This window comes from Lepeophtheirus salmonis, chromosome 12 (genome assembly GCF_016086655.4).
Source record: "Lepeophtheirus salmonis chromosome 12, UVic_Lsal_1.4, whole genome shotgun sequence".
NCBI classification, from domain to species: domain Eukaryota; kingdom Metazoa; phylum Arthropoda; class Copepoda; order Siphonostomatoida; family Caligidae; genus Lepeophtheirus; species Lepeophtheirus salmonis.
The window spans coordinates 9486660-9512402 of NC_052142.2; the positions used below are offsets into that span (position 1 = coordinate 9486660).

A 25743-nucleotide genomic window follows, 5' to 3' on the forward strand; every position below is an offset into this window, starting at 1 on the left:
TTATTAAAATCGTAAAAATAGAATTAGCATAAGTTTAAAAATCAGTGACGAAGATATTACTTCGTTTATTTATCAAAAAGAGTACATCATGAAATAGCCATAACGTATCAAGCAAGAGGACGAAATGTATATATCCAAAACAATGACGTTATGACTTGTTTAATTGTGGAACAGACCCATTGCAATTTATTTTTAAAATTTTGTATATCATAATCTTCCTCGACAATTTTCTTTCTCAAGCGGAGGAGGTTCTTTGATTTAGAACATTTCTTGTTTGTAGGTGAGAAAATGCTATACAAAATCAATTTTGGATGCACAATAGTTACAAGTGTGTAAACATAGTCAATCAACTAATTAAAGTTTATATTAGAAAATTATATGAAAGACACAAAATAAGTAAATTTGTAGCTAAAATAAAAAGTATACAAATAAATTCACATTACGACTATTCCACTATAAATTTAATCTTAAAGCTATTTTTTTAATATATAATATATCTCAATATACCCTTATGCTCTTTATCGTCAGTGAATTTGTAAACATTTCCTTATAAATTGATGTATTAAATTAAAATTCGAAGTACTTAACAGAAATGAAATCAAGAAGCTGTAGATTAAATCTCATTTATGATTTAAATTCTTAATTTTTTCAAACTATTTAGACAATTTTTCAATTTTGATATTTTATTTACCAAGGGTTATAAAAATAAAGAAGTTTGATCTTTTTTCCTTATTGGGGTAAAGAACCAAATGATAGGCTTTTAAAGTTATATAAAACCAAGATTTTGTGTAGCTACCCTTATGCTATATAGGAATGTTTTACTAGTAGAAAAGCGCTTATCATAAGCTACACCACATAAAATTACTATTACACACTCAACAAAATATATTTAACGGCTGGGTCAAAATTAGTTCAAGATAATTTTAAGATAATGCTAACAAAAAAAAGTGCTTATTGATAACTTTAGTAAAATATAAGAAATCCATGACTTGCATTTAAATTTTTTTAAACAAGTGATGTCATTGAACAACTATATTTTAGTTTAAATATTTTCTTTAGCTTATTTTATATAAATTGAAAATTTCATTATAAGATATAACATATTTATTAAATAAAAATCTAAGTTTTTATCGTATAAATCGTATATTATTTTTAATAAAATAATTAAAATTTTATTATTTGAAATTATCTTTACTTTTATTATTACATCTTTTAATTGTTGGAAATTTTATTATACATTGCTCCATTAATACACATAAGGTATTTTGTACATACTTGATGATTTGACTGTTAATTGCCATGACGCACTCGATGATCCAATTATATTATGCACTTTGCATTTATATTCTCCAGAATCAGATTTCAGCATACCTTGAATCCTGAGAATAGATCTTTTTTTCTTTGTTCGGATGTTGTGCCGAATTGTTTGCATTAGCTTACGATTGTTTAAAGTCCATGATATTGTAGAAGAAGGAACTCCAGTCTGAGATAGAATACATTTTAGTTTTACTTGACCACTTTCCTTTATTTCATGCCCCGAATTAGAAATAATCGCTTTAACATATGGCCTTTTAACTGAAATGCGAGCAAAAGCGATCTATTTACTACAATGATGGTAAAGAACAATTTAAAATAAAATAGAAAAATAATGTAGAATAATTAATATTATTATCGCCACTACATAAAGTACTAAAAAAGTAATAATTGATTCATAAAATCTTATAACTGAAGCTAAAGAAGGATATTCAAAAGTAATAAACAAGCTGTAAACTTGAAGTATTTCCTTAATGCTCAATTCAAATCAATGTGATATTTTTATTTTTCAATCTTTAAAGAAAGTAGTTACTTCAAAAAAAAAAAAAAAAAAAATTCAGACATTGCAAGAGGTTTTTGAACAATAAAAATTGTAAGAAACTATATAAGAAAATCGTGAATATGGTTAATAAACAAACTATATTTAACTATTTTAACACGAAGGCGTAAGAACAAAAAGTTTTAAAACTTTGACGGTAATTTTTTCAATTTTTTCTTCTGTTAATTTATTTTTTAAGTGGTTTTTTTATATCAAATTTCAATATGGCTATGTAACATAATAAAATTCCTTCAGTGGTACTAAATATTAAGTAGTATCGCTTTGATCAGGATAATTAATTTGATTATGTTATTCACAGTTATTATATAATATTATTCACAATTACCATATAATAAAATTATAGTATTTATATCGATGACAAAATTTAAATATAAATAATGGATTGTTTATATTTTACTGACGTGATTCATGTTTGTTTGTTTTAGATATTCGTTTTTCAATATAACTTTAGGAAAATATTATTTCTTTATAACGTAATTTTTTGAGTCGAATACTCCAAATGAAATTGATAAATTAAATTGAATGTAGAAACATGAGAACGCTTTCATATATGACTGGAGTGGCAATGCTTTTTTTAGTCTGAAATATCAATGGAAGTCATAAAAAAATCAAACTAAAGTTCAAAAGACAAATAGCCGACTAGAATAACCATCTTTTATTTTCATAGAAGTAGAATAGCTATGTCCATTGTGATTCATATCGATATCCTCTTAATTCGATATGTAAATATGGATGTATTAAGTCATAATTAATTATTAAAATCTATTATATATAAATATTCACCAACTCTTAATAATACCGAGTTATTGTAATGAAATTGTATATTTGTAGCACGTTAACCCCAACGGAAGTTAGAATAATTTTTCTCAAAATTGAACATCAAATAAATTTTCCAACATATTATCATTCATTTCAACGAGGAAATGATTATGGTCCTTTTAAGGCACCGCTAATTGTACTTAAAGTACAAGAGAAATTAAATCAATACTGTATAAAAGAGAAATAAATAATAATTATGTACTTCTAGAGTGGTTAATTCACATTTACAAGAATATTAATATCAGGGGCGTCTGCAGGAGTGGAGGTTTTAGATACCTCCCCAATTTCAAAAATTGCCCCTGAATTTGCATAGTTTCTATGATACTTATCCCGTGGACACCTAAACCCCTTCCGAAATTACTATTATCTAACGGAACGGAACGCTAAAATCTCATTTTTAGTGTTCATCGTTAAAAAAAATCCCTTCCTGTCAGCGTTCCGTTCATTGAAAGTACGTTCCATAGAACGCCGTTCAATTTTGCGTTCCATTCACAAGCCTGGCCTTAACGATCATAATAACACAAAAGGAATGATACGTTTGTGTAAGCAAATTAGTGAGCCCACCTTAAGATTATTTTTTTCTTTTCAGGATTTATTTTGAAGAATTTTTCTTAACCCTTTCCGCTTTACCTCTTAAATAGAACTATTAAAAAATAACTATTTAAAGATGAATATTAGGGTGGGATATTTAATATTTGTATTTTACAAATAAAAAATTGAAATTTTTTGTGAATAGTTATAGATTTTTGAATTTTTTTTTGACAAAATTTAATATTTGAAATTTAATTTTTGAAACTTTTTTTCCAAAAAAATTTAATTTTCTTTGAGTACGTATAGATTTTCCCAAAAATTATCATGTGACCAATTATTCACACACAGGCATAAAGGGAAAGTAAAGTAAAAAACTTTCCAGAATAAAAAAATATGACAACCTACTTTGATTTTTGAAAAAATATTTTGAAATTTTATTAAAAATTTGTTGAGCTAATTTTTATGTTACTATTTGTGAAAAAAATGACAACATACTTGAACTTTTGACAAAATATATTTTATTGCTTTCACTTTTCAAATAACTTGTAACCACGATGCTATTTCACTCTTAAAACTTGTGCTATTAGAGGTAAGAATTTGTACTATCATTTAGAAAAATATGTTCTAGAGAAGAAAATGTTTGATTGCTAGAGAAACTATATCTTTTAAGGCGGGTAACCTCATTTATCATGTGTGTACACGGAATGTAATGTGAAAACCATAAAAAATCTACCATTTTTAGATATTTAAATGATAAAAATCAATTAATTTAATTCAAAAAAATTATTCTCTATCACTAAGATGGAAATTTATTTTTCCCATATTACGTAGGCAGCCTTAAAGAGTGATTTTTGAAAAGTTTGAAAAATGTACATAGAGGCAAGGTTAATACAAATACAAGGTTATACCATAACGCGTGTGCGACTGATGTTTAACTTCCACCACGCTCTTAATATTGACGACATAGTAGATGAGTGGTTACATTTTTTGTCGAAATCTCTTTTTCTTACCCAGCAATCGTTACGATACATCAAATTGAAAATTCTAGCAATATTGACGTCATGAACTATGAGTGGTTGTATGTTTTGTCAAAATCTGCCTGTCTTGCCCAGCAGTGGGCTCACTACATCAGATTGAAAGTTCTAGCAAGGCCGATTACATGAAGGTCTAACCTTGTATTTTTATTAACCTTACATAGAGGCAGGAGGGGAGAAGTAGCTTAGGACGTACACATAATATTTTAATAGATATTTTTATTTCCATTTTTTAAACTAATTCAGAAAATATCATATGAGTTTTGCTTATTTTTTGCCCTAAACATTCTTATAAAGTTTTTGCTTATATATTCTTTAAACAAAAAAAATCTTGTGAATTTGAACAAACATGACTTTTTAATAGGGATATAATTTTTGTAGGGAAACTTTTATGGGTTTAATGTGAAGGAAAGGAAAAAAACAGTTAGTAATGTTTTTTATTAGTTTTTTTTTTTATCTTCTTTTCATAGATAGTTGTGGTAAATACATGTTTCTCAAAAATAAGAATAAAATAATTCAAACCACTTTTGTTGTAAACAGACATGAATATTATATGTCCATAAAAAACAGTATTGGCTTTTTGGCAATTCATATTACTAGAAACTTGTAATCGAAGCTGTCATCATTATTTTTTCCTTCTTGAGGAGAAAACATATCATAATTCATGATCATATAAAAATAAGTAATCTGTAACTATAAATACTTATTTATTATTTAATATGTTTTAGAAATATGTAAAGTAGTATAGTGATTAAATTTGAGATAAAGTGTAGATATTAAATCCTGGATAGTTGATAATAGTGGTAAAAATGTATGGAGTTACGAAGATCATTTGAGGTTTTTTGCATGACGTCTTTGTAAATATGGAACTATAGTCCTGAATACGTTTAAAGTAGAACAACACAGTAAAACTCAAATTTATGAAAGGAATTTGGTACTGTATAAAGTCACATAATTGATTACAATTCTGAACATTCCAATTTTATTACAGATTTAGCAATATTACCTGCAATATTCCACTCCATATCGTGAATCATTCAAATTTTGTTAAGTTCTTGGAAATTTATACTATAAAATTAATTCCCTATCGCTTCTTAATCACCTTGTCGGTTGAGTCTCAAATTAATGAAGTGTTGTCCAGGATAAAGAAAGAACTTGAAGGGAAGTGTATATTTCTTGCATTGGATGAAACTACAAAACTCGACAGCGATCTTTGACTTTTGTGTTGATTGGTACTTTAGATGTTTATTTTTGGGTCGTCATTATCCCATTAATTTGGAAGATGTGACAAAAGCAGACAATAAAATGATTACAAATGTGGCGAAAGACTGAAGGTTTTAATTGAATATATCATATTGAATTAAAACAGCCGAAGTCCAGCCTTAAAAAATATTATGTCAATTGTCTAGCTTATGATCTGAACAGAATAGCAAGGCTAATAATATTAGTAATATTCATATAATACATCAAATTGAGAGAATTGGCTTCCGAAAGATAGCTGATTTTTTAAATACAAAAACACTCCCATGGTTAACTGTGGTTTTAAGAGAGTTTTCAGTGTGTTGTCGGACATGAATGTACATAATTTGATAGAAAATCAGGTTAAGGATATTGTGAAATGTAACATATAATTATTAAACTTTGGATATTTACTAAGAAGATAGTTAAGTGCTCTTATAAATCATACAAGTATTATTATTATTATTTACTTGATTTTTTTTTTTTACATTTGTAGGTACTTAAATTTGGCTATCGGAACCGTTGTTTATGATGACGGTTCATCCGTTTCGTTATTAAAGACGTTGCCAGCTGTAATATGTATATAATATTTAAAATGAAAGTTAAAATTTCGAATTATTTAATAATATTAATACATTTATAACTTATAAATAAAATAACTATCTGCAGAGTAAATCTCAATGTTTTGTCTTATTATCATACTTTTGATGTGACCTCGGTCAAATGGGTCTTTTTTGTTACATTTATCACCGACATCCAACTAAAACCCTTTTCAGAATCCAAGTTGACGATAGGAACGTTTTTGTATTTAAAAAACTCATAATCGTAATTGATGGTTTCTGGTGTTCATTCACTCTATTTGATGTATCCCTTGTTTTTTCTCTATCATCTCCTGACATTTAGTTATCAAAGGTTAAAGGGTAATATATCGTCATAGATTTTAAACGATAGTTACACCTGGGAGTTGCGGCAATCTCTCTTTCAATGTTTTAATGGTTACCTGAATTGGATTCAAAAAAATTTGTATTAACATTATTTCTGAGAAAAGTGTATCATTCTTCAAAAATATTTTTCTTTTTAGATTCCATCATTGTTTTCATCCATAACATTAATATACTTTTTCTCTCAATTGACGTGATTGGTGTAACATTCCATTATTTTAGATCACCTGAATTTAAAAAGAAATATATAAGACAGTGTTTGTATTTTAGAAGTAATCAGGACGGAGAGTTGCTATTCTGTTCAGACCATAAGCTAAACAAGTAACATCTAATATAATTGGAATTTGTAGAGCAGTTCTAATTAATCGCCTTCACAGTTATTTCGATTCACAAGAATCCCCTTTGGATGTGTATATCACTAGTTATTGTCTCCAATCAACTTCTAAAAGATGGACAAATAAATACCCTAAAGCAGTAGATACAATCCTAACAAAAACTCTATATGTATGACATCTTAATCGGGGCTGATACAGAAATAAAAATAATTCAGATTATAAAAAAGATTCTCATTATTCTTTAGAGTGGAGGGGTTAAAGGTCATAAAATTACGGCCAATAGCAAATATGTTTTGGATTCTATTGAAAAAGATAAAATAGTCTCATCAGATGTGTCAATCTTAAGATTTAAATTAAATCAAACAACAAATGAATATAAATTTGATCTATATTCCAAATTTAAGCAATTTAATCATGAAGCAAAAAAAGATAGGACGAAGAGATATTGTATCTCTGGTCAGTCAAATATTTTATACACAAGGGTATATGTCCCAATTTATAATAAAATTCAATCAAACACTACCTATGCTATGGCATAATAAAACATCATGGGATGAAAATCTCTTAACAAAAACAATAAAAAATAAAGAAGACTAACTCATCCCAGATCCTGTCTCAAAAAAGCTGTACAACTTTTCAATCACTGGATCGTTCAGATACCTAAACTCAAAGAACTCACATTTTCACAATTGAGTTTATTGCTATATTCGGAGATGCAAGCAAAAAAGGGATGGGAATAGCAGCCTACATAACATCTAAATTGGCTACAAATACTCTAACATATTAGCTAGCATTATCAAAAACATCTAATATGCCTAAAAACTTACGTAAAGGAGCACAAATTGAAGATACACTGATCATTGCATGAGCAAAACTAATGGCTTTACAATTTGCAATAAGAGTTGGTCTTTATTTGCAAAATACATACAAAGGAATAATAACAAATAAAAATATAACATATTTTTCAGATTTCTTACTTAATTTACAAAGGGGTCAAAGAGGAAAAAGTAATTGTAAAGTTTGGGAAGAATGAAGAATAATTCAAATCCTTGACAATGTTCAAGATTCGTCAGTTTGATTTTGTCCAGGGATACTGAATCCGGCAGATTTACCCAGCAGAGGTCTTACCCTAAATATAAAAAAGGCCTAGATATATATTTCAATCAAATCAACGCTGAAAATATTCAAATATTGAGAACACGAAGATACAAATCTATTCGATAAATACAAGTCTTAAAATAATAAAAGACGTCAATTTACAATTTTGTCGACAGCCTGAATTAGCCAATGTAAGTTATTGGAATAAAATCATTAAAATATTAATTAGAATTAAGCGGTTAGCTGAGAAAATGAAAAAGCCTCAATGGGTTAGAGTTCAAAAACCTAATTCAAACTTGGAAAAATAAATTACAAGTTAAGAAATTGAATGAGCTGATCTCTCCATAATGAAAAACTCAAGAAAAACACTTAAATAAAGAAATAGCTATTCTTAAAAAAGGAAAACTTGATGGTAAAAACAAATTACCCAAGGGTTCATCCCTTTAAACATCTACCAGTTTTTTGGAATGATAAAGAGGAAGTTATAATTTAAAAAGTCGCCTTCATTGGGCTTCTTCCTTATCACACAAAGTTCAAAATCCAATAATAATACCAAAAAGTATAATTGCAAAAGGAAGATATTAAACTTGCATCAGTCTAGACTTCATGTAAGTAAAAAACAGACTATTAATATTTTACAGCAAAAATATTGGGTTATAGGTAATTTAGCATACGTAAAACAATTATGAGATCATGTAAAACACCAAGATATAGATATCTCATATATGAGTCACCTAGAATGTCTCCACTTTCAACTATAGGAATAAATTTCCCAAAACCATGGTCCAATGTTGGAGTGGACTACTTGGGTTCTCTCATTACTATGCATGATTGTGTCAGTGAGATGTTTGAATTGATACCTACAAATAAAAAATGTCAAATGATCTCAAATGATGAAAAATCAACAAAAATAAAAGAATTAAGAAAAAAATGTATACATCCAAAGACAAGAAAATTTTTGGTTAATACTTTTTACGTATTTCCATACAAGAGCAATACATATAGAAATTGCACGATCTTGTTCGAAATTAGACTTCCTTGAAGCATTCAAACGATTTGTGGAAATATGTGGAATACCATATAAATTGTCCTAAGAAGCTAACGATCATCGAAAGGATTTGTTGGCTAATATAAAGTTCGATAAAGTCAAAGAGGAAACATTTAACGGAGACTCACCAATACAATGGGAGTACTCAAAACCAAATGCCCCATGGAAAAACGGAGTCACAGAAAGGATGGTTGGCATATTTAAAAAACAATTTAGAATTATTGTTCAAAGACATCGATTAACTATCTACCAAATAGAAACACTGGTTATAGAGTTAGCGAGTGTTATTAATGATATACCTTTGTGAGCTATAGATCAATACCATACAGCCTCAACAGCAATAACTCCTAATTTACTCCTAAATTTCTTGAAACCCCTTTTAAAATATTTCTATGATTACGTGAAGTCATTGGGAGATACTGCATTTATTTTCCTGCAAAATTATATGACTCACATTCTGATATAAGAATTTTCATTGTGAGAGACATAGTCGGAATTTTGAAATTCCAAAAAGAACAAGACCTATAATGTACTTCTCTACCCTATTCATCAACCTTTCTAGGTTGATGGATACAAAATATTTAAGCATATAGATTGCAGTCTGCGAATGCGTGAAGTGTCTTATTAATTATAAAGTTTTCCACAGTCCTTTTCATTTCATTCTGTGGAGATTTTTAATTGCACGGTAAACATTTTATCATCATTTATCCCCCTCTCAGAGAAGACATTATTCTTCTTTTCCAACTCATATGGAGGCCCAAACGCAAGCCATGAAGCTCTTGAGTCCATTCACATCTACATCAAAGTTTAGGGGTACCGTCTTAATGTTCCAAGGGTATATAATAAAAATATTTTGTATAATTAACAAGTGTTTATACATATTTGTTTCAATTGCTTATATTATAGATAAAAATAAAGAATATACCATATACTTCAAAAGATTTGCCTTAAAAAAAGTTCAATTTTAATTTTTTTAGTTTGATTTTAATTTTCTTATATAATAATAAATAAATAAGCAATGTTAGGCTAAGTGAAAAAAAAATCAGAAATTAAATATAGTTAAGTCTATTATTAGACTAATTGTAAGAAATAACTAATATTTTACAGGCAAGTAGATTAATTCCAATTAGAGTATATTTTTATCTAATGTATTTGATTATTGTTTATTACAGATTAACTCATCTAATTGACATATTTCATTTACTTTTGGAAATTTTCACGTAACTTAGTTCTTTTTGTTTTGTTTATTATTTTAATACTCTATAATAAAATTTAAAGGAAAACTGAAAAAAATAAGTAAAAATTGTTTATTTTTTATTTTTTGCGGCAAATCTTTTATTATTTCACTTTGAAATATTACTCTGAATCAAAATAATACTCCAAAAACGTGATTTAAAAAAATAAGGTATACAGATCTAACTTATAGCAGTTGGAAGTTTTCATGGTCATTTTCGTGTTCTATGACAATTGTAAATGTAAGTTTTAGCTGGAGGGCAAAAATGTTGGTGCAAAGTGTAGTCAGGGAATATATTGGCTTTAACTATGGTGGATGGTTTTGAACAAATTCGTTAATTTATAACAAATAATGCTGTTGGTCATCTGACTTGGCTAATTTTTTTTCTTTTTAATGTTGATTCAAGAAGTTTATGGTCAGTAAATGGTCATATTAAACTTGTATAACTCCATTTTTTGAAGCAATCAATTTTAATAGAGAATTATTGTTTTGACGACCCAGTTTTGGGAGATACTTCCTCCTCTGGTAACAATCGAGTTAATTACATGAGTTTCTCTCTGAGTATTCTATGGATTGTCGTAGTCATGGCTATGTACTACATGCACCCATCTAAAATCAATCAGCTTAAGCCACCCAATAACAGCAATCCTTTTTCACTAAAACTTACCTCTTTCACTAATTTGGAAGCCAATTATTTATAGGTGTACGTATGATGATTAGGAAAGAGAAAATAGGTCGAAATCATCGTGAGCAAACCTTTAAAATAAGTATATGGTAATAATCTGCAAAATAATAGTGCTTTTATTTTTTTGATTTGATTTAATGATCACCTACCGGTGATTAAATAGATATTAGATCCGTATTCGTTATAACAATTGTAAGTTAATTGAGAGCATCTCAAATTTAAACAAACAAAAAATATAAAACACACAATATAATAATTAAAAATGGATGAAAATCATGCGAAGATAGTTCTAGACCACATGTAATCTCAGACTGGCAGAAACGGTTTTTAAGATATCCATTTAATGGAGTACATACTCTTTCATCCTTGGTGGAATAGACATGAATTTATTTTTATCAGCATTTATTATCCCCTTATATGCTTTTATCAATTATTTAGCCCTATTTTGAAAATTCAAACGTATTAGCGAGCAAAGAGCACTGTAGTTTTTATAGTGAGTTTTTTTATTATGAGTATATCAAAGTTGCCAACATATATTTTTCTTTTTGATTTACACCTACGAGGATTTAGACAATTTTAACATCCCCAATAACGATTAGAGTATGTAATAAAGGGAATGCTTCAAAAAAATGAATGCGATCCAGGTTTTGAGATATTTGAACATTTTATTACAAGAGCAAAAAAACATCAGTTATTATTTCACAAAAAAAAAAGGAAGTAACAACTGTGTCAGTAACAAAAAAAACAAAACAAAAAAAAAACACATGTTCTTACATTTAATCCTCCATCAAGAGGAAATACAATATAAAGGTTTACAAATCATCATAATGATTAAAAGATTTGTTTGAAAAGGAATAGCGCCTTGGGGTTACAATGATTTTTCTGCAAAAATGTGTAAATAATGAGGACTTCATTTACAAAAGAGAATTTGTTCCTTAGATATCTTATGTCTTAAAAATCATAACCACCTATTTGCAATCAACAAAAACATTTCATAGAATAAAATAATTTTTATGTGGATTAATCCTTTTTTACATTCAAAAGTTGGTTCAAACCCATAAAAAGGTAAATGTACTAAAAAAAAAAAAAATCAAAAAAAAAATTCTAAAAAACCGATTTAATCTGTAAATCTAATTATAGATTCGTATTCACTGTGGTTAAGTACGATTATATTTGATTATGTGTTATTTTCTCTGCTTTTTTTATTCATTGTAATCATTCATTATTTTTCAGAGAGTTTTGGTAGTATTCACCAACCTCTTGTAGTCATATTAATAGAGCAGGTGACGTCACACACACAACCTTTTTACAGACTTTTCCCTCTGAAGGGCAAAAATACTAAATCGGAGGAACTTTCAATTATAAATTTCCCATTTAAAAATATAAAATATCAAAAATGGGGAGAGTTTATGTGTAATCGACAGAAAATAATTGTTTTTGATGAATAAAAATTTTAGGAATTTGATTATGAAATTTGAATTTAAAGACTTGCTTCAGTAATTTAATTTAGTTTATTCAGGAAGACAGAGAAATAATTTTTAATGAATAAAAATAAAATTATTTTATTCTTTTTAACTCTTACGTTAAAAGGGGATATATATCCCCCCTCACCATCACCTAATATCTACGCCACTAGATGTGCGAGCTCACTTATATTCGGATATAATATAATCCCCTTTCGTAAGTAGTTATTAAGAGATCCGCTCATTTTATTTTTTCCAATTAATATGTCTTATTTATGGTATGTATATTTTATTAGTGATTAAACATTGTTTATTTGGATTATTTAATGTACAACAAAATCCATATCAATTTATAATTTTCACCATAAAATAATTAGTTGCCCAATTCTAATGAAATTCAATCATCTTAAATTATAATAATTAAAAGTGAATTATTATTTGGTCTAATATTTGAATTGTAATTTATAAGACCAGCTTGTATAAAATGTCAACTTGTACATATCATATAAATAAAAAGATATCGTGTACAAGTTAAAATTTTGTTGAAAAGCTTGTATAATAGAGTGAGGCTAAAAAATCAATGTATTTTACTTTTACTTGTTTTCCTTCTCTCCTATTTTGTTCCCATCATAATAAAAATTTGCTAAATTTCTTCCTTTTTTTTCGACATTAATTAATTTTTCTTATTATTTTGCCCTATGTCAACTTTATTTGTAAGCATTAATATATTTTATCTACTTTTTTTGTAAATACAATATTATATCCTTTTTTACATCATGAAGGGAATTATTAACTGTATTTCAAAGTACTTTACCTACAAAACGGACCATTATTTGATGTCTTCTTAGTGATATTTTAATTTATTCTACGTTTTATTTGTGTTAAAAATAAAAACTTCCGCAAATATTAAAAAATTTACAACTTTAGTCAAAATGTTAAGAACCTACCCACATCCGAATGGAAGTCAAATTTTACAATTTTGGGAGAGGAATATATTGTATAAACAAATTGTAAACGTTGCTACAAAAAAATAAGATGAAGAATTTGTTAAAAATACTACAAAAAATTGAATATTCTATGTATGGTCGATATATTAATAGCGTAATTGAAAATTATAATCTTAAACATGTTCATATAATTAGAGGCAGCAACGAAAGATCCTAGAATTTTAAAGAGAAAAACAAGAAAACTTCATATTTCTTTTCTAGCTGTTTTTATTGAATAAGTAATTACTATGATAATTTTATGGATAAAAAATTATACTTAAGCAGAAAATTTATTTTTATTCTGGTAAAATAATAATATTGTTAAAAGTGTTAAGTTTTTGATAACGTATATTTTGCATGATTTTTTTGAATATAACGCCACGCAATTTGATGTTTAGTCATCATCACATTAAATACTTTATAAAAAATTGAATTCGGTTACTTCATTTAAACAAGTAAATCAGCAGTGGATCTTCATTCTTCCTTTATATTGTAATAAATAATAAGTTTTTAATTATTAGTTATTATTTATAAGTTATTGATTAAATCAGAGGAGTGTACCGTCGTTATGCTGGAATAGTATGGGATATGGGAACAAGTATCTCCTCAACCCCTAACTAAATCTCCTTAGAAGGAAAACCACCTGTGGTAGAAATAATTGGAACGGGAACTCGTGCTACCTTCTCAAATCTTTTCTGGAATCGGCCCTATCTAATTCCTAGTGGGAAGGATGATGAATTATTCTTACTTCAAGAGTCAAAATATAATATGTATATTTGCAAGAAGTAAATATGAGTCTGAACCTTACTAAAGTCGTTGGATGAGATTGGTTGGGCAAATTCGGAGCTCTCTTATTTGCCATACAAGATATATGGAGAGACTGTCTTTGTACCGGGCTGGAGCAAACAACTGCCCTGAGATGGAACTTAGGTCAAGTCATTCATGAAGACGGATGTAAATTCCTGGGTTGAATTGGAAGTTGTTAAAGAGAGAGCACTTGTTGGAGGAGTATTTTCCGAGCATTCTTTTAAATAAGAGAGACAAACTATCTCTTGCTATTCACTAGTCACAGTAAATAAGACATGATTTGGTTCAAATAATTGCAGTTGCTATTTAATAAATATTACAATTTCAGCAGACCTTTTTGGCCGAAGATAGTATAATGTAAATTCCGTTACCACTCCGTTTAGTGCATAAAAACTTCCCAATACTAGAACACGTTGTCCATTCTAGATTATCTTGTCTTTGTTAAAACTCGCATTGACAAAGTATCCATTGTTGAAAATATATTTCCTAAATCTTATAAAACCTTTGTAAAACAACATTGCCATCAAGAGGAGATATAGTGATCGTTAAAGAAATTTTAAGTCCAACCCTGATGTACTCGGATTATATTGTTATGGTGGTCGTTTACTCTCTAGAAGGAAGATCTAGAATATTTTATACTTATGTTCCAAACTCCGATTTGGTTTTCTTTTTCAGCTATATCGGAAGAATATATATCCAGAATATTGGATAATTATTTGCTCACCTAAAGATAAAAAGGAACCCTGGAGAGATTAAAACAAAAAATGGGCGATCGAGAAGTAAGATAAATGTAGCACACCTTGAGGTTGTGTATCCTTACATCTTCTGATGCTCTTAAAACTCGAATTAAAACACCCCAAATTACCTCTCTTTTCCGTAAATTTTTAAAGTCTAAAACAAGGTAGACTGCACTTTCTTTTCGCTTTACCAACTATATTCAAAAGAATGAGTTGAAGGTGTTGCATAAAAATTCTTCAAATCACTATCTCCTTATAACAAGGCTCTGAGGACAAAACAAAACATAAAAACCTTCTGAAAACTTAACGTTACCTATCTAGAATAAGTAGAAACAAAAACTAAAATCATGCAGTTTTTATGATATTTTGACAATAGAAAATGAATTGACTTATATTCCTACTGTGAAGCTTCAGAGAAAACAGAATACGCTCCAGTCATCTTATAAAAAATATCAGATAGAAATAAGTTAAAGAACAAAATGACTACCAAAATAGACAATCTATTTGAATGATTACAGATAAATTGTGTGCATACAAAAATAAAAGTAGACTGGGTGGAAGATGAAGCTTGTATTAAGCTTCAGAATGAGATATTTGTGGAAAATTATCATACATTCTAAATATAATGTAAAAAATAAATCAACGAGGAAGTGAATGTTGAAATTACTGTCACAATAAATTATCAAAGTTTATTTGAAATGAAAGAAATATCAACCCAACTTCATTGTGTGCAGTGTCTTTAGTTTAAGTAGTGGCGATAATAACGATTTTTTGTGTTAAAATAGGAAAAAGATGGACTCATTCATGCTTAACATGTATAGTTATCCACATTTAGGTTCTTAATCAATTAATATAAGTTTAAAATTCCTGATGTTAATGGTACATATTCCAGTAAATATATTTCATATATATATACAAGGGAGGATGAGGCATCCTTAATAATAAATTCTTCAAAAGTGAACCACTAACAAATACTCATCTTGGAAAAATTAAAATTTTATGCACTAAATTAAAGTATATTCAATATAACACACAAAAACATTTGGGTAAATGAAGAGATAACTTCTTTATTTAGATTTACTTTCCATTTTTTAAGATTGATCTTCATTAATTGAGAACGGAAAAACTTTCGTGTTCTATAATAATTAAGAGATACAAGTCGGAGATATTTTATACTTCAAAAGAAGTGTTGAGTTCCGATATTTACAGGGAATACAAGATATATACAAGAGTCGATCAACTCCTTCCTTTGGGGGTATCATATAAATCCATATATAACAATGGGGTTCTAGGGTTGAAATGGATGTGAAATATACAATAAAGATTTGTTTTTTAGGTACTACTACTACATGAAGTAATAACCATAGATCTAAAACACATTAAACAATAGAGGCAATCTAACTACGACAAATTTGAAATTTTAATGAACTTTTAATTTGACTATTGCTAAGGCTGAAGATAATTCTTTAATCATTAAGACAATAAAAGAAGTAGACTTATATGTTTAGAAAGAGTTAGGACAAAAGACAAGCAGTGGGATTCATGGGAAGGTACTTCTAACTTCATCATTCATCATAAGAGATGCTCAAATTGAGCTTTCCGTTTTTTTCAAGGTACAATGAGATTAAAATTAATCATAAAAAAACTACCAAGCCTCATAGAAGAGTATAGTCGACTCCTTGCTTGAGAAGTGGTTCACAGGTTGAAGCAGTTAAGAAATCTATTCATGGAGAGTAGGGAATTTGAATATTTCAAATATATTTCAAATAAAATTATTTAATTTTATTTGTAGGAAGCACAGAATTATTTCATATCATTATTTATTACAGGTGAGGATGGCATTGTTAGACATAATTATCATAAGAAATAAAAGGATTATGTTGCTTGTTCGCTTATACATCCTACAAAAAATACCCAAAAACATCACGCACAAAATATAAAATGGAACATAAATCCTTAGAGATGCATATTTTTTTAATATATCTAATTTTTTAAGCAAGAGATTGAATATTTTCAATAATAAAACAATAATATTTTATTACTATGAGAGATGAATAAGTTATATGGGCTTATATAATTTTTTCCCTCATTTTTCAGACTAAAACAGGAAATATCTTGAATATAACAATTATATCGGTCGATATATGGGAAGAACTAGAGAGAGCCACAGAATCCACTAGCTTGATTAAATATGAATATACGTACAGAAGAAGCTTTGCCTAGAACAAATGACTCTGTAAACTCTTGGTATTTGGCTTTTCAGTGCCAGCACCCATCACTTTGGAAACTTCTCGAAACCATCATTTAAGAAAATGGGTTATAAGAAGTTGTCTTCCAACAAATTATATCACGATCAGTTCCTTTGCCCCCCAAAAAAAAAAAAAAAAAAAATATATATATATATATATAAAGATAAATGAGGTTCTAACTAATTAAATTCAAAATATTAATAATTTACCAATTTTGTATTCTTCGTGGGGACGTGCGCTAATCATAGAGATGAATTTATAATTTGAAAATTGAATTTGTCTAAACTATATTTTAATTTAAGGAACTTAGAGGAAATATTATGAGTTGATTTACAAATTGGAGAGGGGAAGAAACATCTTTGAGGACGAAAATAAATCAAAAGATGGAGGACTGAACTAATGAAATGTATATTATTATTGCTGAGATCCCTTTGCACACTAAAAAGGTAAAAAGGGTACGGATTAAACGATAGATGAATAAAATTACTATATTTACAAGTTGTAACTAAAACTAATATGCCACGATATAAATATATCCAAGTAAAAATACATCACACCTGACCTATCAGCTATTACTTATTAATATTAGACTTTTAACCCTTAAATGTTCTTTGTTGCATAAATGAAAAATACCAACCAAACCCCTATTAGATATACTATTCAACAAGAATATGTCAAACTGAAACAACCCTTTTGTAAGTGTGAGTAGATATCCGTATGATATTTATGTTGCATCAGCACACGCGCTAAATAGTTAATTTCTTCCTTTAAGAATGCTGAATATTTCTGAATTCAATGAAGCTAGCAGAGTGATGAAGGACTACCCAAAAAGATCTGTTCCAACTGCCGTTATGATTTTTGGTCAATTTAGTTTATAAAGGAATTTTTATAAAATAAGCTCATTAGGTTGCATTGAATACAAATTTCCATATTATTTTGTGGAAAAAATTGAACTCGTCATGAGTTTTTAAGAAATAATATATAATAATATGAAAAAATATTTAAGATATAAGGGGCTTAAAACAAGTTTATAAATGCTTCATATTAAAAATTGTTGGAGGTGACGTATGTTTATGAACAGCGTGCAGACGTCTTTTTTTTTTTTTTTTTTTTTTTGGTGCATCAATAATTTCGATTTTTGTAGTTTCAAGGTGTGTTTAGACCTTTGTATACATCTTAAAAGTGTTCAAAGTGCCAGGAGACCCCATTATCGGCGTTATTTTGGACTTTTATCTACTGGGGTTCCGCTTTCGTAGATTTAAATAATCCATTGGGATTGTTCCCTTTTTTTTTTTTCTTCTTCTCTCATTCCTCTCTTCGTAACACCCCCGGATGATTTCAAAATAAAAACAAAAAATGGCGAAGGATATGCAAATGTTCTAAAAAAAAATCCTTTCACACGGATACTGCACTTCGACTGAACTTGGGAAATAGTTTTAAATGGGAAACGTTTGTTCTCTTAATGGAAAATGAAGAAAGGTTACCCTATAAAGCGGATAATATTAAGCATATTGATGGGTATGATCTTGCTATTGAACACGAACTAGCAGGAGCTAATCTGAGTTTTGCCAAAAGTCAAGCCGGAATCTATAATAGATTCCCTGTTGATGTCAGAAGAAGGATCCATGATCTTAAAGAAAACAAAAAGTAAAAGTGAAGAATGTAAATGGTGCATCTGAGACAGTTATCTTCAAGCCTAAAGGAATTGATAAAATCTACGTGGATAAAAAGAAAAACAATAGCTGTGATATTGATCAATACTTACAAGAAGGTCAATGAGGAAAAAATGGTTGAGTGGATGAAGAAATTTGTTGAGATCGTTGACCATTACCAAAAGAAGAACCCTTCAGATACTATGGCTGAAGAAAAATATGGAAGTTATAAGAAACTTTGCCGTGACAGCGATATATTGTGGAGTTAATTGCTGATCCCACAACCATACCACAGATTGCACCCATTCAAAGATACCTAATAAAAACCAAGTTTTCAGGAGTCAAACTTTAGTGTATAAATACTTCACTTTTGAGTATATGAAACAATATTGTACTGAAAAAAGATTACAAATTTACGAGTATCAACAGGCTCTTAAAATGACAATCGCTGATTGGCTTAACCCTAAACACCGTAAGTTGATAAAAAGAGTCCTCTAATTGAGGAAGTAACTGCCGGAGAAAAAAAAGGTGCTAGTATCGAAAATAAGGAGCAATTAACATCAGAAGCAAAATCAAAAGAGGAACGACTCTCAGAGGGGACTCAACCTCCCTCTTTGGAAGGAGGATCTAGTAGGAATTGTAATTGTACAGACTGAAAAATCTGTTCAAACCGAGCATGTTTCTATAAATAACCTGGAACTAGGCAAAAAGGATTCTGTCGTTCAAAAATCGTAAGAAAATTTTTCCCCTTTGAGTAACTCAATTTATATTGAATTGTAAGATATTTCTAAGAAAAATGGTCACAACAATACAAATATATCAAACATGGACTTGCAAGTGCATGCTATTTTAGAACATCGAACTCGCTCACAATCTTCAGTGAAAAGAAATCAAACAGATTCTGAATATTTGCCGAACAAAAATAAAACTCCATCAAAGCAGCCCAAAGCATAGGATGATTTATAAATAAAAATGAACTAATACATTAAATAAATAATCTCCCTGAACGTCAGAGGAGGAAGGGACAGGAGAGAAAGACTTGCATTAATGAAACAGATTTTATCATTTAATGCTGATATAATCTACTTACAGGATATAAAATCTTCTGTGTCCTCCTCATGAAGAAAGGATTGTCCTTGGTGCCTACCGATGAATTTCTTCCACTTTTTTACAGATAATTGTTTAAGAAGGGGATTCATAACTTTAGTAAATAAAAGAAATGTTAAAGTAACATCTTGCATCAAAGAATATTATTTTTTTAGTGAGTGGCACAAAATTCGTATTTACAACGTTGATGTGGCATTTTATTTAAGTAATACGTAGGACCCAATGAAAGACATATTGCCTTCCAGTAAGAAGTCATTGATGACCATGTGGATAGTTATATACCTCTTATATTGATCGTTGACAAAGATCCTAATACTTACCCTAACAGTTGTATCTTAAAGGAGACGATTCACAAACTGAAATGACTGATATAATTAAAATATTTTTTACCCGGGAGCTACTATTTTTCAGGAGGAGAAGAAAGCTCGAAAATTGATATAGCTCTTATCTCTCTGCAACTTCTCCACCTAGCTAAGGACGCACTTTATCGATCAGAACCCTCTTCTGATCATAGAATGATATAAATTAAATTTACATATCAGCCTCCAAACGTTCTTTTTAGGATTATAAGATGGATTATAGAGGATCATGGATTCAGGAAGAGAATGAGAAGTAATTTGAGAAAGGGATATTCCTCCATCTACTCTTAAGAAGCGTCAGTCGATGATCTTACAAAAATAATCCGGACAATGACATCACAAGTTTTATTCGAAAAACGAAGGAATTCCAAGAATAACCAAGTTCAAATAGAAAACATTCTTGATAACAGTTCACTATTTGCCCATTCGATTATGGCAGACTCAAATAATTCTTTTAGAGTGGCAGAGGTTGTGTAAGTGGAAATCAAGGTCAAAGACATTGTAGAAAACAACTTGTTGAGAAGATTAAATTATCTGTCTAAAATGAAAAAAAGGTCACAGTTTAATGTCAAAAAAATAGTTTCTGATCGAAAAATGCTAACTAAAAGCTGAAGATATTTTAAAATACTTTCATTCTGGATTCCAGGCTATAGTTTGTTCTGGAAGACTTATTTTCCCAAAAAAGCGAAAAAGAGCGCTGAATCATGAACAAAAAGTGCTTACTAGGGAGAATATCATCACTCGACATATTATTCAAAAATATGAAGATAGTAAAGCTCCAGGTCCGGATGGAATTATGGGGAATGTTTACTCCATGTTTCCGAGTGAGGTTGTTCCTTTTCTTTTGTGAATTGGTAAAACGATGAAAAATAAAGGCTAGATGACAAGCTCACTGACAAAGGGAAGAATAGCTATAATTCTGAAGAAGGGAGACGGTTCCAATTTTAGCCACTGTAGACCCATTACGGTGCTCAATGATTCATGCAGAACTCTGTCCGGGGTTATAGATGAAAAAGTGGGGGAAATTATCAATAAAAGGATCGGGGTTCAACAAAAAGATTTTTTTAAAGAAGAGGTAAATATATGATGTCTCTCGAAATATTCGTGTTTGTATTGACTCGTTTGCAGATGGGCAAAAATTTAGAACTGTAATTGCTATCGACTACTCAAAAAGGTTCGATTTTATTACACACGAACAAATATTAAAAGCTGTTAAAAAGCTCCTACCCAGCAAGGTTAATAGAAATACAAGGTTATGCCATAACACGTTTGCGATTGATTTTTGACTTCCACAATGCTTATTAATATTTAAGTCATAGTGTATTAGTGGCTGTGTGTTTTCTCAAAATCTGTTGTTTTTTTGCCAGCAGTCGGTAAAATATATTAAATTGAAAATTCTGACAATAGTGACGTCATAAACTATGTGTAGTTACGTTTTTTTGTCAAAATCTGCCTATTTTGCCTAGCAGTCGGTACAATATATCAAATTAAAAAATTCTAGTAAGCCTGATTATATGATGGTGTAACCTTGTATTTCTAATAACCTTACTACAAAGGAAGTTTTTAATCCAGTACTAGAATTATTATATAATAGAACATCAACTATAACAATTAATGGAGTGGAAAGTGAACTAATTTCGCTAAGAAGAATCTGAAGGCAGAGCTGTCCTTTAGCTCGACTGCTTTTCGTTGCTGCAGTCGAGGACCTGGTCGAAGGTGTTTTAATTTTTTTTGTTGTATTTAGTTTAAAGCCAGCAGGGAATCACGTGATAGTTTCCTACAATGGCGATGTTACTTTAACAATAGATGGTAATTTTGAGCCACAACTTGTGGAATTTAAGTCTTATTTAATTTTATCGAAAGATTTCAGAAGGTTTCGTGTCTTTCTATCAACAGAAAAAATACTGCCATCTTACCCATTGGACTGTGGAACCCTTCTCAAGGTCGAAGAGTTGCCTTATGTGTAAAAAATAAAATTGAGATCTTGGGTATCGTTTTCGTTTGGAATAGAGACAGCGAAGATGAAAAAAACTGGAAGGACATTTGCTCAATTGTTCCTCCAAGATTATGTAAATAGAGAAACCTCAATTTCAGAAACGAATAGATCTGTACAGCAAATTCGTAGTACCTTGGGTTCAAGATAAATCCACATCTTGCACTTTTGTAGGTTAGAGAGCAATTATTGAAGAAGAAAAATGGTTCATTATTCTATTGCATAAAAGTTACATTCCTGTGATTAAAAAACCGAAAAGCCAACTTGGAGGTTGCATTACAAGACTTTCCATTATCATTCCTAATATTTATATTACAATTTTAACAGAACTAACAAGAAGCCCAGACATTGAACGGCGCCAAACTGTGACTCATATTGAAATTTATTAGTGGATCATGTTTGTGTAGGACATATCCTGAAAGATACCACTTCCAGGATATCCCATGTTTGGATTGCAGGTCAAAGCATTCTTTGGAAGTCCATTCTAGTTTATGAGAGCGATACAAAAATTGATGTGATTTAAAAAAATCTTTGGAAAAAGTTTGTCTTCCGAAATCTACATAACCCAAAAGATCTAGAAGTTATTGCCATCAGGGAAAAAGTTTTTAAGTTACACGATTATCAACAACCTGTACCTTTTCCTGATGGTAGATTCAGATACCCTCTATTAAGATCTCTGAAAGAACATAAGTTGTCGAAGTTGTGGCATCTAAAAAAGTCCAGGCCCTACTAAGGTTTTGAAGTTGATAGGATATGCAAAAAAAAAATACCAAGCCTTACTTAGTCTCCGTCAAAATGGAAAACAAAGGATAGTTTGGTACTTAGCAAAAAACAATTGCTGAAGGAAGTTTACGGCCCAACTCCAGATCTCTGCTCCCTTTATTTTAAAACGTTTTATAATATATAATCTGAAAAACCTCTGAAAATGTGCGTCCAATGCTTGGATGGGTATAATCCTTTTTGGACTTTGAGGACGCAGCGCTAAAGCAATAGACTTTGCCATTCTCAATACAAAGGCTCTTATTACACAGAAGATGACAACGTACGAGCTGCTAAAACCCTACGAAATGAGGAGTAATTTACTGGCAGCTGCAGCAAGATATGCAGCTTTATCACTGAAGATACCTTCTCTGGGACTCGACAATTCCTGGACGATGACTGGGAGAGAAATAAAAATTTTCCCAACTCTCTCTTTGCAAACCCATAAGATTATAAGTAAAATTTTAAAAAATAATTAACAAACACGTTTAGTCTATTTCATGTTTTTTATTGCATGTTTTTTTTTATGTTTCGCTGAAATTTTAATTTTACATGGTGATATGAATTTTATTCTTTTTTTATCCCGATTTTACTTTTAAAAATACAAAACCTAGAATTTTGATGTAAATTCAACACTAGATCTAAAAATTTAACCCATAACGTTTTTTTCCTGTATCAGTATTTACGTGTAGCTGCCGGTTTATGTATGTATTAACATATTAATGGACGGCGAATAAAGGAAAAAAAAATAAAAAATAAGTATCAATAAATTGATAAATAAGCATATTTAATTTTTCTCTGGAATATTAATGTTATATATTCACATAACCTAACTATCGTATTTTATTAAATTTCTTAATAAATATTAAAAAACTAAATTGACCAAAAATCAATCAAAATCAAACCTTTTTTAATGTCAATTTTTTTTAAATAGAAATTTAAGGTCTATTCTATAACTTCAACTAGGATATAAACACTTGAATAAAAAATAAAAAGATATTTGATCCTTAGTAAGGTCCTTCATTTTACTTGATTTTTAAATAGTAATATAAACTTTTTACAGATTATAATCAAGATAAAGTAACAAATACATTGTAATGTGCCTCCGTAGCAAACCCTGAAGAAGATATATTGAAAAATAATATAACAGATATAATAAGATTAGCATAGATAAAAATACTGTTCGTAAAAGGAAAAAATTCACAATATTGGTTTCGTTTATCCAATAATTGAAGAAATTCAAAATATTGCCAAGGCTGATGAATATTACAAAGTTTTAGTTAAGTTTGTCAAAAATGGTGGAAGTGAAAAGAAGACAGAAGCAAATAGATTTCTTAAATTATTTAAAAATAATGAAAAAACTTATCAGTTGATGATGGTTTATTATTGAAAGGTAAATGAATTGTAATCCTTAATGCCTGTCACAGATTTACTCATTCTCCTCATGGAGGGATCTCCAAAACAAAAAGAAGAGTCACAGAAACAATATCTTGGCCTGGAATAAATAACAAAATTGAAATAATGATTGAGAAATGCTACCCATGCAATCAACCTAATGTAAAGAGAGCATGGTACCCGATCAAGTATTAACTCTTATATTTGAGTCAATGTCAACAGACTTGTTCCCATTGAATGGAAATCCATATTTAGTTTGTGTCGATGCACAGATTAATTCAAAAATGGATTATTAGAATTATTTTATGATTGAAAATTGTTATAATTGATTCTGTACCTTGTTCTGAACTCAATATATTTCCTTTTTTAGGTAGAAATATGACACTCTTCTTTAGACCCTTATAATTTATTGATAGTTAGTCATGAACTTATTTCAGTTTACCATAGTACATACATGCATTATAAAATAATACAGATATGTATACATTACAAAACTATACATACATAGGGCAAAGAACACGACCACACAAAGGGGGATATATGCTACTACAGAAGAAGTTGATATTAAGTCCTACTCACTTTTATGGTTATTATTAATAATTTGTTTAATATTTTTGTACATTTATAATTTCCTCCGTGGAACTACCTGCACAATCATAAACAATGGTAGTTGTGTATGATTGATAAGTCTAATCAACACAAGGTTTACAATTTTCGTCTTTGTCTATCACCTTTTCCAAAGTTTCCTCACTTTCTTGAGTTACTGGTGCGTTCCGAGGGCCCTGAAAGCACACCTTAGCTGGGCAAGCCCCTTTTAGGGTGAAGTCAATAGTTTGCAGATCGTCAAATTCTGCTTGGTCCACATCAAGGGGTAGGACTTTTCCTAACTGTGTTATTTCAGATTTGGTCAGTTCGAGCTTACCTCTAATACGAAGGGAGTTACATTGATATACAATTAATCTGAGCAAGTATCTCATCCCAAAGGTTTTCTGTGACCCGTCTGATGAAGCCGGTAAGCTTTTTCTTGGCATTTTTTTTCCTCTATCATTTTCTCCGCCTCCATAAGATACGTATATAGTATGTGTCAAGTATTTTTATTACTTTGTTCCATTCAACAAAGGAGATATGATCATCATTTTTGCACACAATGGGGATTTCTGTGGCATCCTTGGCAATTTCTGCATATAGAAATTTACGCTTAGGTTTTGATTGTGGAAACATTTTTTTGCTCAGCAGACTCCTTCTTTGAGCTTTGAGGCCTTTTGGATGGAGGAGTTTCGTTAGAATGACCCTCCCTCTCTCGTTTCTTACTTTGAGGGGCTTGATTTTTAGTTTTTCATATGCAGAGAGTTGCACTTTCTGATTATTATTTTTTATGGAGTTAGTATTTTTGACTCTA

At 29.6% G+C, this 25743-nt stretch overlaps 1 protein-coding gene across 9 annotated transcripts in view; it reads right to left on the reverse strand.

Moving 5' to 3' along the window:
- The window catches only part of LOC121126754 (pro-neuregulin-2, membrane-bound isoform), a 63598-nt gene that overhangs the window by 24737 nt on the left and 13118 nt on the right, over positions 1-25743 (reverse strand). For 5 of the 9 annotated variants that reach the window (XR_005867157.2, XR_005867156.2, XM_040722080.2 and 2 more), the window contains exon 2: positions 1276-1575. The exons of 1 other annotated variant lie outside the window; for it this stretch is intronic. Coding sequence is in view for 6 of the 8 variants with exons in the window: in XM_040722080.2 (XP_040578014.1) it covers positions 1276-1575 (300 nt within the window). In the remaining 2 variants the exon portion in view is untranslated. Of the gene's footprint in view, positions 1-1275; positions 1576-5263; positions 5659-19821; positions 24445-25743 lie in introns of those variants that run through there. 3 more of the 9 variants (XM_071892012.1, XM_071892011.1, XM_040722081.2) reach the window with 2 other exon arrangements.